The 12,310-nt window shown below is 44.4% G+C and overlaps 1 protein-coding gene across 4 annotated transcripts in view; it reads left to right on the top strand.

Annotated features, from left to right (window-relative positions):
- XG (Xg glycoprotein (Xg blood group)) overlaps positions 1-12,310 on the top strand; it is a 66,012-nt gene that overhangs the window by 23,798 nt on the left and 29,904 nt on the right. For all 4 annotated transcript variants that reach the window (XM_025373602.1, XM_025373599.1, XM_025373601.1 and 1 more), the window contains exons 3-4: positions 877-900; positions 9,021-9,083. In XM_025373602.1, the coding sequence (XP_025229387.1) occupies positions 877-900; positions 9,021-9,083 (87 nt within the window). The remainder of the gene's footprint in view (positions 1-876; positions 901-9,020; positions 9,084-12,310) is intronic.

The following is a 12,310-nucleotide window of genomic DNA, read 5'->3' on the forward strand; positions in this document are numbered from 1 at the left end:
AGGAAGAAGGAAGAAGTGAGGGCAGGAAGGGAGAGGGAGGTGGCAGGAAGGAGAAAAGGCGATGGGAAACCTTCAATTAAAATACAGGACATGCGAAATCGTATGTCCCCTTTGGAGCTTCAGACTCTCCTTTTTGCAGTCTCTGCACCCCCAGTGAATGCCCCCACCACACGTATACCCCTGTGTTCCAGCTTCCTCCTACCAAGGCAATGCGAGGCTGTTATGTGAACCATGCTTTCAAATACACTGTTTCCTCTGTTTGGAAGAAGTCTGGCCATTGCACAGCCCTGAAGCTCCAATTTTCCCAGCCATGGCCGACTCCACCTCCTTTGACTTATCTTCCTCAAACCTCCTCCTGCCCCTGTCTGCCCACCCTCACTGCACACCCAGGTTCACTGAGCAGGGTGGTCACAGGCTGCACCCTGAGCACTCCTGACCTGATAGCCACATCCATACAATACATGTTTGCTGAATGAATAAATGAGTGAATGAAAGAAAGTGAGAAAAGCCATCATTCTAGAAGCTGAAAGTCTTTCTCCATCTTTTCTTTTGCCTCCCCCTGCCCCGCTCTCCACCGTCCAGCTCTATGGTGGCTCTACGGGCAGGTAGCTCACTTACTTGTCTTGGATGTTCTCAGCTACTTTGGCCATCCTGTGGGCATCCTCACAGCCTCAAGGGTGGATTGTTTTTGAATGGATTTTAAGGGTGTTTTCTTGCTTTTCTTCTGAATACAACATGGAATTTGTGTCCATATCATTTACTTTGTATTGCTTTGTCACTCCCTTTTCATCTTTCATCAGGGCATTCATGGCCTTTCTTTGTGCTTCTGATGAATCTTCAATGCATATTGAATTTATTTTCTCTCTTTGTTCACAGAACCCACCAAGAAGCCAAACTCAGGTGAGTGACTCTTTGGCTGGGAAAAACTGAGGCAATGTCCTTGAACTGATGCTTATGGAGGGATGGTTGAGGATGTTTTACAGAACTGTGGGGTGTATGAAGAAGATGCAAAAACTATACCAGATAGTAGATATTGAAAGCAAAATGTGGTGATTAGGGAAATGCAGATCACAACCACAGTGAAGCACCACTTCATACTCACTGAGATGGCTAAAATCTAAAATGGAAAATAACAAGTGTTGGCAAGGATGTGACAAAACTGCAATGTTTGTACATTGCTGGTGGGAGTCTAAAATGGTACAGCCACTGTGAACAAATTCTTTGGTGGATTCTCAAAAAGTTAAATATAGAATTACTCTGTGAACCAGCAATTCCACTCCTAGGTATGTACTCAAAATAATTGAAAACAAGGGTTCCAAGAAAAATATGTACACAAATGTTCACAGCAGCACTATTCATTATAGCTAAAAGGCAGAAATAACTCATATGTTCATCAGTGGAAGGAATGGATACACAAAATGTGGTCCATCCACACAATGGAATACTATTTAGCCTTGAAGAGGAATGAAGCACTGAAAATTGATACAAAGTGGTTGAGCCTCAAAAACATTTTACAAAGAGAAAGAAGCCAGACACAAATAATCACATAGTGTATATTTTTATGAAAATGAAATTTCAAGAATAGGCGAATCCCTAGAACCAGAAGCAGTGTCGTGACTGCCAGGGGCTGGAGGGGAAAGGGACAGTGACTGCTTGATAAAATCCAGGTTTCTTTTTGGGGGGACAAAAGTGTTCTGGAAGTACACAGAGGTGATGGCTGCACAACACTGTGAATGTTCTAAATGCCCCTGAATTGTTCACTTTTAAATGGCGAATTATATGTAAATTTTGCTTCAATTTATTTATTTATTTATTTTCAATTAAAAAGGTAACCTTTGGCCAGGGGTGGTGGCTCACACTTGTAATCCCAGTGCTTTGAAAGGCTGACGTGGGCAGATCACCTGAGGTCAGGGGTTTGAGACCAACCTTGCCAACATGGTGAAACCCGGTCTCTACTAAATATAAAAAAATTAGCTGGGCATGATGGCACATGCCTGTAATCCCAGCTACTTGGGAGGCTGAGGCAGGAGAATCACTTGAACCTGGGAGGCGGAGGTTGCAGTGAGCCGAGATCACACCACTGCACTCCAACCTGGGTGACAGAGCAAGATTCCGTCTCAAAAAAAAAAAAAAGAAAAGAAAAGAAAAAAGAAAAAGAAATAACTCCCAGACTTCTAGCAGACTCCTTGACGGCCTTCCTGACATGAGAGATGTCAGCAAGTCAATGGACAGGCATTTATAGGTTGTTCAGGAAATGTTCACTATCAAGCAAGAATTGAAAATGCAGCTAAATTGCTGTTGGAGAGTGATGATAGCGTAAATATTTCCAACAAGGAGCTCTGCAATTCTTGCTGAAAAATCTTCCAAATGATGCTCTGCCTTAAGAAGAAATTCACACCCTGAATAGCACAGCAGGATGCGAACAGCAATGCCAGCCAAAGACATTGGAAACAAGCCGGTAAAACTAAGTGATTGTTAGCTGTTTAACAAAATAATAACTGGTGTTAACAACAAAGTGAAACTTAATTTCTATAGATTAGGCTACCTTCACAGAGAGGATAAGAAAGGGAAGAAGTGAGTAAAAGTAGTTAGATGTTGCTGGATTTTGACATTTTAAGGTTAAGTGTTCCTGTTAAAAATAGAAATTGAACATATAACTCCTGAACTAGTGGAGGAAAATGAAGAATGAAGAATAAAATTAAATACAAAAAAATGAAGAATAAAATTAAATACCAAAATTAGCCAAGTGTCGTGGTGAGCGCCTGTAGTCCCAGCTACTCAGGAAGCTGAGGTGGGGGGATCACTTGAGTCCTGGAGGTAGAGGTTGCAGTGAGCTGAGATTGCGCCACTGCCCTTCAGTCTGGGTGGCAGAGCCAGGCTTTGTCTCAAAAATAAAAAAATAATAATAATAAAATTAAAAACTGAATACTAAATGGAAGTTAGGAAGGAAGGAGTTAAAAAAGAAGAAAAGTAAAATAAAATAGTAGGAATAGTGTATCCTTAGTTTTGTTCGATGTTCAATGATTTGATAAATCTGTAAAAAGAGATTAGATTATGCAATTTAAAATGTTTCATGCTATTTACAAGAGAAGTGTTTGCAACAAAATGCCCAAGGGAAGGTGAAAATAGCTAGGAAAAAAAAATGCGCAAAGCAAATACCAATAGAAAGAAAGCTAAGTTGGGCTAGCAAAATCAGACAAAATAACCCTCGAGGTGCAAACAACTTTGAGGCCCAAATAGAGGTTCTTCACACTAAAAGAATGATTCTCTGAATGATAATGGAATCTTGACCCAGCCTGCACCTCAGGTTAAGTCAAAAGTGGAAATTTAAAGATCTAAGTGTGAGATATTAAAAAGCATTTCCCCAGAAATACCAGGATCTGTAGATGGAAATGTTATTAAGAAATAAGATGTGGAGCTGGGCGTGGTGGCTCACACCTGTAATCCCAGCGCTTTGGGAGGCCGAGACTGGCGGATTTCTTGAGCCCAGGAGTTTGAGACTAGCCTGGGCAACATAGTGAGACCCCATCTTTAAAAAAAATTTAAAAAAACATTAGCTGGACATGGTGGCATGCACCTGTGGTCCCAGTTACTCCGGAGGCTGAGGTGGGAGGATCACCTGTGCCCAAGAGAGGTTGAGGCTGCAGTGAGCCATGATCACGCCACTGCACTGCAGCCTGGGTGATAGAGCGAGACCCTGTCTCAAAAGAAAAAAAAAAGAAATGAAAACCATAGCTCAGAGACAGAGAAACTGAGCAATGCATAGGTTCAGAAGGGTTTGAAACAGACTGACTAAATTGTGTCTTGGCATATGAGACAGGTCGCAGTTATAAAACAATGAGAGAAGAAACCAAATTCCACATAGGCAGGACTGAGACAATTGGCTGTTCTTGTGGATGATATGTGATCAAATCTCAACTTCATGCAAAACTTTTTTTTTTTTTTTTTTTTTTTTGAGACGGAGTCTCGCTCTGTCACCCAGGCTACAGTGCAGCGGTGTGATCTCACCTCCCTGCAAACTTCTCCTCCAGGGTTCAAGTAGTTCTTGTGCCTCAACTGGGACTACAGGCATGTGCCACCACGCCTGGCTAATTTTTGCATTTTTAGTAGAGATGCGGTTTCACCAAGTTGGCCAGGCTGGTCTCGAACTCCTGACCTCAGGTGATCTGCCCATCTCGGTCTCCCAAAGTGCTGGGATTACAAGTGTGAACCACAGCGCCCGGCCTCATGTAATACTTAAAAATGAACTACAGGTGGATTACAAACCTGAATGTAAAAGAAAAAAATTTTTTTTTTTTTGAGAAATAGAGGGAAATATCTTATAACCTCAGGGTTAGGAGTTTTTCTTAGATAAAATACAAAAAGCATAACCATGCCTGTAGTCCCAGCTACTCAGGAGGCTGAGGCATAAGAATCACTTGAGCTTGAGAGGCGGAGGTTGCAGTGAGCCAAGATCCTGCCATTGCACTCCAGCTGAGGCTACAGAGTGAGACTCCATCTCAAAAAAAAAAACAAAAAAAAAAAAAAGCATAACCTTTAAAAGTGGGTTAGACTATGCCTACATTTTAAAAATAATAACCATAATAATAATAATGTTCTGACTTCAGGCTCTAAAAATGTCAAAAGATGAGCTGTCAACTGGAAGAGGCTCCTTCCTGCCCGTATCACCAGGGAAAGTTTAATATGCAAAATGCAGTCATCCTTCAGAATTCATGGGGTATTAGTTTTAAGACCCCTTCTTCCCCGCAGACACCAAAATCCACAGCTGCTGAAGTTCCTGATATAAAATGGTGCAGTATTTGCATATAATGCAAGTATATGTTCCTGTATATTTTTATTTATTTATTTATTTATTTGGAGACAGAATCTCACTCTGTTGCCCAGGCTGGAGTGCAGTGGCGTGATCTTGGCTCACTGTAACCTCCACCTCCCGGGTTCAAGAGATTCTCCTGACTCAGCCTCCCAAGTAGCTGGGATTACAGGTATGCGCCACTATTCCCAGCGAATTTTTGTATTTTTAGTAGAGACGGGTTTTAACCACGTTGTCCAGGCTGGTTTCGAACTCCTGCCCTCACGTAATCTGTCCACCTTGGCCTCCCAAAGTGCTGAAATTACAGGGGTGAGCCACAGGGTCCAGCCTGTGGTATACTTTAAATTATCTCTAGGTTACTCATAACTCCTGATACGGTGTAAATGCTATGCAAATAGTTGTTATACTATATTATTATTATTATTTTATTATTATTTTTTTTTGAGACGGAGTCTCGCTCTGTCGCCCAGGCTGGAGTGCAGTGGCCGGATCTCAGCTCACTGCAAGCTCCGCCTCCCGGGTTCCCGCCATTCTCCTGCCTCAGCCTCCAGAGTAGCTGGGACTACAGGCACCCGCCACCATGCCGGGCTAGTTTTTTGTATTTTTAGTAGAGACAGGGTTTCACCGTGTTAGCCAGGATAGTCTCTATCTCCTGACCTCATGATCTGCCCGCCTCGGCCTCCCAAAGTGCTGGGATTACAGACTTGAGCCACGGCACCTGGCTATTATTTTTTATTTGTATTACTTTTTATTGGATTGCTATATTTTATTTTTTGAAATATTTGCTTCTTTTTTTTTCTTTTTTCTTTTTTTTTGAGACGGAGTCTTGCTCTGTCACCCAGGCTGGGTGCAGTGGTGCGATTTCGGCTCACTGCAACCTCCGCCTCCTGGGTTCATGCCATTCCCCTGGCTCAGACTCCCAAGTAACTGGGACTACAGGCGCCCGCCACCACGCCCGGCTAATTTTTTTTTTTGTATTTTTAGTAGAGACAGGTTTTCACCGTGTTAGCCAGGATAGTCTGGATCTCCTGACCTCCTGATCCGCCCGCCTCGGCCTCCCAAAGTGCTGGGATTACAGGCGTGAGCCACCGCGCCCGGTCGAAATATTTTCAATACAAGACTAGTTGGATCTATAGATGCAGAAATTCTGGTTACAGAGCACAAACTGTGTATAGATAGCTCCTACCAAAACAGACGGATAGCAAAAAAAAAAAAAAAAAAAAAAGGAAAGAAAAGAAAAGAAAAAGAAAATAGAGGAGAGCGACTATAAGGCGACTAAAAGAAGAGGGATATGATCATTGCATTTGCTGAAAAGAAAAATTCAAAGAAGAGGGAATTACACAGTTGACCAGCTGATGTGTGTAAGAAATGCTCAGGGTCACACATAGTCATTGAAAGTCAATTTAAGCCACTGTTTAAATTTAAATCAATTTAAACAATTGGGCTTTTATTTTCTAAAAAAAAAAAAAAAAAAAGTCAATTAGGCTAGGCAAGGTGGCTCACGCATGTAATCTCAGCACTCTGGGAGGCCGAGGTGGGTGGATCACAAGGTCAGGAGTTTGAGACCAGACTGGCCAATATGGTGAAACCGCGTCTCTACCAAAAATACAAAAGTTAGCTGGGTGTGGTGGCAGGGGCTTGTAGTCCCAGCTGCTCAGGAGGCTGAGGCAGGAGAATCGCTTGGACCCAGGAGGCGGAGGTTGCAGTGAGCCGAGATCATGTCATTGCACTCCAGCCTGAGCAACAGAGCAAAACTCCATTTCAAAAAAAAAAAAAAAAAGGTCAATTAAAGGTGTGGCAATGGCGATTTGAGACAGCCCAAGAGCTGACCAATCGCTGGTGGGATTATAACCCTGTCAAAGTCCTGAAGAGACCTTCAGGGACATCCGAATATGAGCATATCTCCCTTCTGATTCTGCTTGCGGTGCACACACAGCAACAGCACAACCACGTGGGCATGGGGGAAAGCTGGGAAAGCTGGTGGCCCCATTGTTCATAAGAGAAGAAAGAACATGAAATGCTCACCAGTGACATCATCGTGGAACAGGGGCGATGGTGCTGCTGATACGAATGAAGTGGGTCTCTAGCACCAGTAGGAATACCTCTCAAAAATATCACAAGCAGTTTAAAAGACAGGCAGAGGAAAGGTAACCAAAGGAAGACAACACTGATGTCCATTTTAACATGCACCAAAGAAAACTATAGCTTGATTATGAACGCACACACACACGCACTTGTGTAATAAAGTTTTTTTTCTTTTAGAGGTGGGATCTTGCTCTGTTGCGCAGGCTGGAGTGCAGTGACATGATCATGACTCACTGCAGCCTCGAACTCCTTGGCTCAAGTGATCCTCCCACCTCAGCCTCCCAAGTAGCTTGGATGATAAGCATGCATCGTCATACCCAGTTATTGCTTATTTATTTATATTTTTTGTAGAGATAAGTTCTTGCTATGTTGTGCAGGCTGGTCTCAAATTCCTGGCCTCAAGTGATCCTCATGCCTCAGCCTCCCAAAGTGCTGGGATTATAGGCATGAGCCATTATGCCCAGCCTGTAGTAAGAGTGGTTTAAAAAAATCACCTAGAGGCAGGGCGCGGTGGCTCATGCCTGTAATCCTAGCACTTTGGGAGGCTGAGGCGGGAGGATCACGAGGTCGGGAGATCGAGACCATCCTGGCTAACACAGTGAAATCCCGTCACTACTAAAAATACAAAAAAAATTAGCCGGGCATGGTGGCAGGCACCTGTAGTCCCAGGCACTCAGGAGGCTGAGGCAGGAGAAAGGCATGAACCCGGGAGACAGAGGTTGCAGTGAGCCGAGATAATGCCACTGCACTCCAGCCTGGGCAACAGAGCGAGACTGTCTCAAAAAAAAAAAAAAAAGAAGTATATTGGTTCAGTCTGGAAAGATGGAACAACTTGAAGCAAAGGCGGGAAGACTGGAATCAGGGAGGGGGTTTCCAGGTCACGAACAGGTGAGAGACAAAACAGTTGCCTTCTTTTGAGTTTCTGATGAGCCTTTCCAAAGGAGGCGATCAGATACGCAGTGGCCTCAGTGAGCAGAGGGGTGACTTTGAATAGAATGGGAGGCAGAGGCCCTAAGCAGTTCCCAGCTGGACTTTTCCCTTTAGCTTAGTGACTTGGGGGCCCCAAGATTTATGTTCCTTTCACAGTGTGTGAGTGAGAGCACTTGGAAACTGAGAAGTGGAAGTGTGGCAGGCCAGGTCTCACTAACACAGGCCCCCACGACACCTGTTTCAGTATTGACTGACGGGTTAAATATTAAAAGCCAGCGCCCTTATACAAAGGCTGGAAGGTAACAAAAGCCCACCAAGAGTTTTTCCCAGGCCTTCCCTGGGCCTTAAAGGATGACAAAATAATGAAGAAATTCTTCACAGGACCCATTTAGGATTAAACAAGTTTTACTGGGGGTCTGCAGAAACTCCCCAGACCTCCACAAACAAGCTTATTGGGGCTTTGAAGGAACGCCCCAAACCTCCGTGACTTAGCAGGAGACAAGATAAGGGTAATCACCGCAGCACCTGGACCCACTTCGATGAAGTCAATTTACTGAGGCTCCAGAGGAAGGTCCTCAGGACTCACACCTTAGTTATAGATGAAAAGAAGTTAATCACTTATATCTTTAGATAAATGCACACACGTATATCCACATAGCTTGGAAGGTATATAAGCTCTGGAAAACTAATTTTGAGTTAGTCTGGTGATACTTTCCAGGGCTTCTCCCTGTAACAGGTTGCAGAAATAAAAACTTGCTTCCTGCCCAGCTCACCTGTGTTTCATTATTGGGCCGTGAGAAATAGCAGCCCAGTTTGGTCCGGGAACAGAAGGTTTGGTGTTATTTTCATCACAGGCGCTGGACTGTCAGTAATGTATTCCACGACAATTCTTAGATTTCTTTTTTGTATGGCTTGCTCCGTCATGGCAGACAGCTACACTGGCTTCTGGCCATAGAAACGAACTTCTAGTAACAAAACGGACACCTCTTTTTTTTTTTTTAAGTTTCAGGATTCAAGGCTTTCTATCTGCAAAGTGATTTTTAAGCAGACAATGGCAATCTATAAACACACCGTGGGCAGCAAATGAGAACAAACTGCAAGGTGGACAGTCACGCTGAGGTGCTTGTTTCCGCAGGCTGCTCCTAAGGGAAGGACAATTTTCTCCTCTAACAGTGCAATGTCGTTTTCTCCACAGATATCTACCCAAAGCCGAAACCACCTTCCTACCCACAGCCCGAGAATCCCAACAGCGGTGGAAGTAAGAATCCGCAGGCCTGAAACTCTTCCTCAGTCTGCTTGCATGATGTTTGCCGTTTTATTTACTAGCAGGTTTAGCCTGGCTGCATTTGAAATATGTGTGTAATAGTTCCCTTACTGGGAATGTACTTTCCTTCCTCACTGGGGGGAGCAAGAAAGTCCAGTGGACAGAAACAATCTCATTTTCCCTTTGCTTTGACATCTGGAAACCACTAAGATGTACTTGTAACCACCCAACTGGTTCACTTTGTTGGCTGCCTAGACAGAGCTGATTTATCAAGATAGGGGAATTGCAATGGAGAAAGAGTCATTCATGCAGAGCAGGCTCTAAGGGAGACCGGAGTTTTATTACGACTCAATTCAGTCTCCGGAACACCTGGGGAGCAGAGTTGTTAAGGATAAGTTGGCGGCTAGGGGCTTGGGAAGCAGGGAGGGCTGATTGGTCAGGTTGGAGATGGAGCCATAGGGGGTTGAAGTGAGGTTTTCTTGCTGTTTTCTGTTCCTGGGTGGATGGCAGACCTGGTTGAGCCAGATTATGGGGCTGGATGGGACCAGCTGATCCATCCAGTGCGGGGGCTGCAAAAATATCTCAAGCACTGACCTTAGGTTTAACATCACAATAGTGATGTTACCCCCGGGAGAAACTTGGGGAGGTTCAGACTCTCGCAGCCAGAGGCTGCATGAACCCTAAACTGTCATTTCTAACCTTGTAGCTAATTTGTTAGTCCTGCAAAGGCAGACTGGTTCCCAGGCAAGCAGGGGGCCTTTTTGGGAAAGGGGTATTATCAATTTTGTTTCAGAGTGAAACCATGAACTAAATTCCTTCCAAAGGCTAGTTTGGCCTACACCCAGGAAAGAGCAAGGACAGCTTAAAGGTTAGAAGCAAGATGGAGCTGGTTAGGTCTGACCTCTTTCACTGTCCTCATTTCCTCAGTCATAATTTTCGCAAAGGCGGTTTTATATTCAAAGAACACTTTGCATTATCATCACAGAAAGCATATCAGGCTGCGAGACAAGTCCTTTTTCTCACTTGTGTTCAGTGCTCCAAATACCTTTGGCTTAACCATTCACAAAACTCCACGTGTGCCGTGCACTTTATGTATTTCAGAGTTGGTTTCTCCGTTTTTTCTAACATTTGGCAGACAGTTTTTTCCACAGATTTATTACACTCACTGAAAAATATGCAATTCAAAAAAAGAAAGAGAGTGAACGAGAGAGAGAAGAGTGGGTGGTAGGGAGAGAGAAAGAGAAAGAGAAAAGAAAGGGAAACGAAGAAAGGAAAAGATAGATTCTGGCCATTAAAGTTATCAGCAGTTCAACAACCTTAAAAACCTAAATGTTTGCCAGGCAGAGCAGCGTGAGGCTGGCTAAATCAAGAGGGGTTCTGGAAGCTTCCTGGTAGCTTGTTCTGGCTTTATACTTTTCCAGCTTAACAGCGTGTCCATTCATTGCAGACACAGCACATTCAGATGGACAAAAATGATCTCCTCTTACAAGGAGTCATTAAAAATAGAGACCAAGACCCAAGGGAGATGATACCCACTTGAAAAACAACACTTCAGGCCGGGCGCGGTGGCTCCCGCCTGGATTCCCAGCACTTTGGGAGGCTGAGGAGGGTGGATCACCTGAAGTCAGGAGTTCGAGAACAGCCTTGCCCACATGACAAAACCCTGTCTCTACCAAAAATACAAAAATTAGCTGGGCATGGTAGCATGCGCCTATAATCCCAACTACTTGGGAGGCTAAGGCACGAGAATCGCTTGAACCCAGGAGAGGGAGGTTACAGTGAGCCAAGATTGCACCACTGCACTCCAGCCTCGGCAACAGAATGAGACTGTCTCAGAAACAAAAAATACCACCTCACCCTTAACTGCATTAGCCAGCTATCTTTCTTTTTTCCCCATTTCATGATGAAAATCCCAAACACCACCCACCTTTTTCTCCCACTATTTCCTCCTAGTCTTTGGAAAACCATTGTCCCACAGATCATGGCAATGTTGCAAGGTACTCATGGGAATTCCACAGGGAACGTGTTTCTTGCTGAAACATACTTGGGAAACACCTGGTTAAACAGACTGCTGTGGGCTTCCCTCCCAGAGAATTCATCAGGACTTAAAATGCGCCGCTGGGCATGATGGGCCACGTCTGTAATCCCAGTACTTTGGTAGACTGAGGTTGGTGGATCACCTGAGGTCAGGAGTTCAAAACCAGCCTGGCCAACATGGTGAAACCCCATCTCTACTAAAAATACAAAAATTAGTCGTGGCCTGTAGTCCCAGCAACTCGGGAGGCTGAGGAGGCATGAGAATCACTTGAATCTGGGAAGCAGAGGTTGTAGCAAGCCGAGATGGCGCCACTGCACTCCAGACTGGGCAACTGAGCGAGACTCCGTCTCAAAAAGAAAAAGAAAGAAAGAAAGAAAGAAAAAACTTAAAATACGAGATCCTTTAAGACGGGCCATCTTCAGAGTGTGAACACTCAGCCCCTCCCACAGCAAAGTGACTCATGAACCCCAACAGGAGGGGAAGTGAGGCTCAGGCTGGGGAGGTGACCCCCCATGACTCAAGCCTCAATCTCCTGATGCTTGCCCGACAAAGAGGAGGCTTTCTTTCCAACTTTGGTTTTTCATGTTGTGCTTAAACCCAGCCATGTTGATGCCTTTAACATGGCAGTCCTGAATTATTAATTAATACTGTGTGGATCCAAAATATCTGAGACAGGTCTCAATCAATTTACAAAGTTTATTTTGCCAAGGTTAAGGACATGCCCGTGACACAGCCTCAGGAGGTCCTGATGACAAGTGCTCAAAGTCATCAGGACACAGCTTGGTTTTACACATTTTAGGGAGACATGAGATATCAATATGTGTAAGAAGTACATTGGTTTGATCTGGAAATGCGGGACAACTGGAAGCAGGGGCTTCCAGGTCAGAGGAAGATAAGAGACAACTAGTTGCATTCTTCTAAGTCCTTGATGGGCCTTTCACTGAAAACTCAATACACATGTGAGACGGGGCAAAGGGACAGCTCACTGGGCCTCAATCTGGCCCAGTGAATCTGCATTTTTACACCAACAGTAGGACAGAGGAAGCAATCAGACATGCGTGTGTCCCCGGGGAGCAGAGGGATGACTTTCTGTCCCACACCCGGGAAGACGGGCTCTCAGTGTACATTGCCAGGCTGAAATTCCTCAGAACTGTTGTAGGGTAAACAAAACAGTTTACTTTCC

The sequence above is a fragment of the Theropithecus gelada genome, chromosome X (genome assembly GCF_003255815.1).
Source record: "Theropithecus gelada isolate Dixy chromosome X, Tgel_1.0, whole genome shotgun sequence".
Taxonomy (NCBI): Eukaryota; Metazoa; Chordata; class Mammalia; order Primates; family Cercopithecidae; genus Theropithecus; species Theropithecus gelada.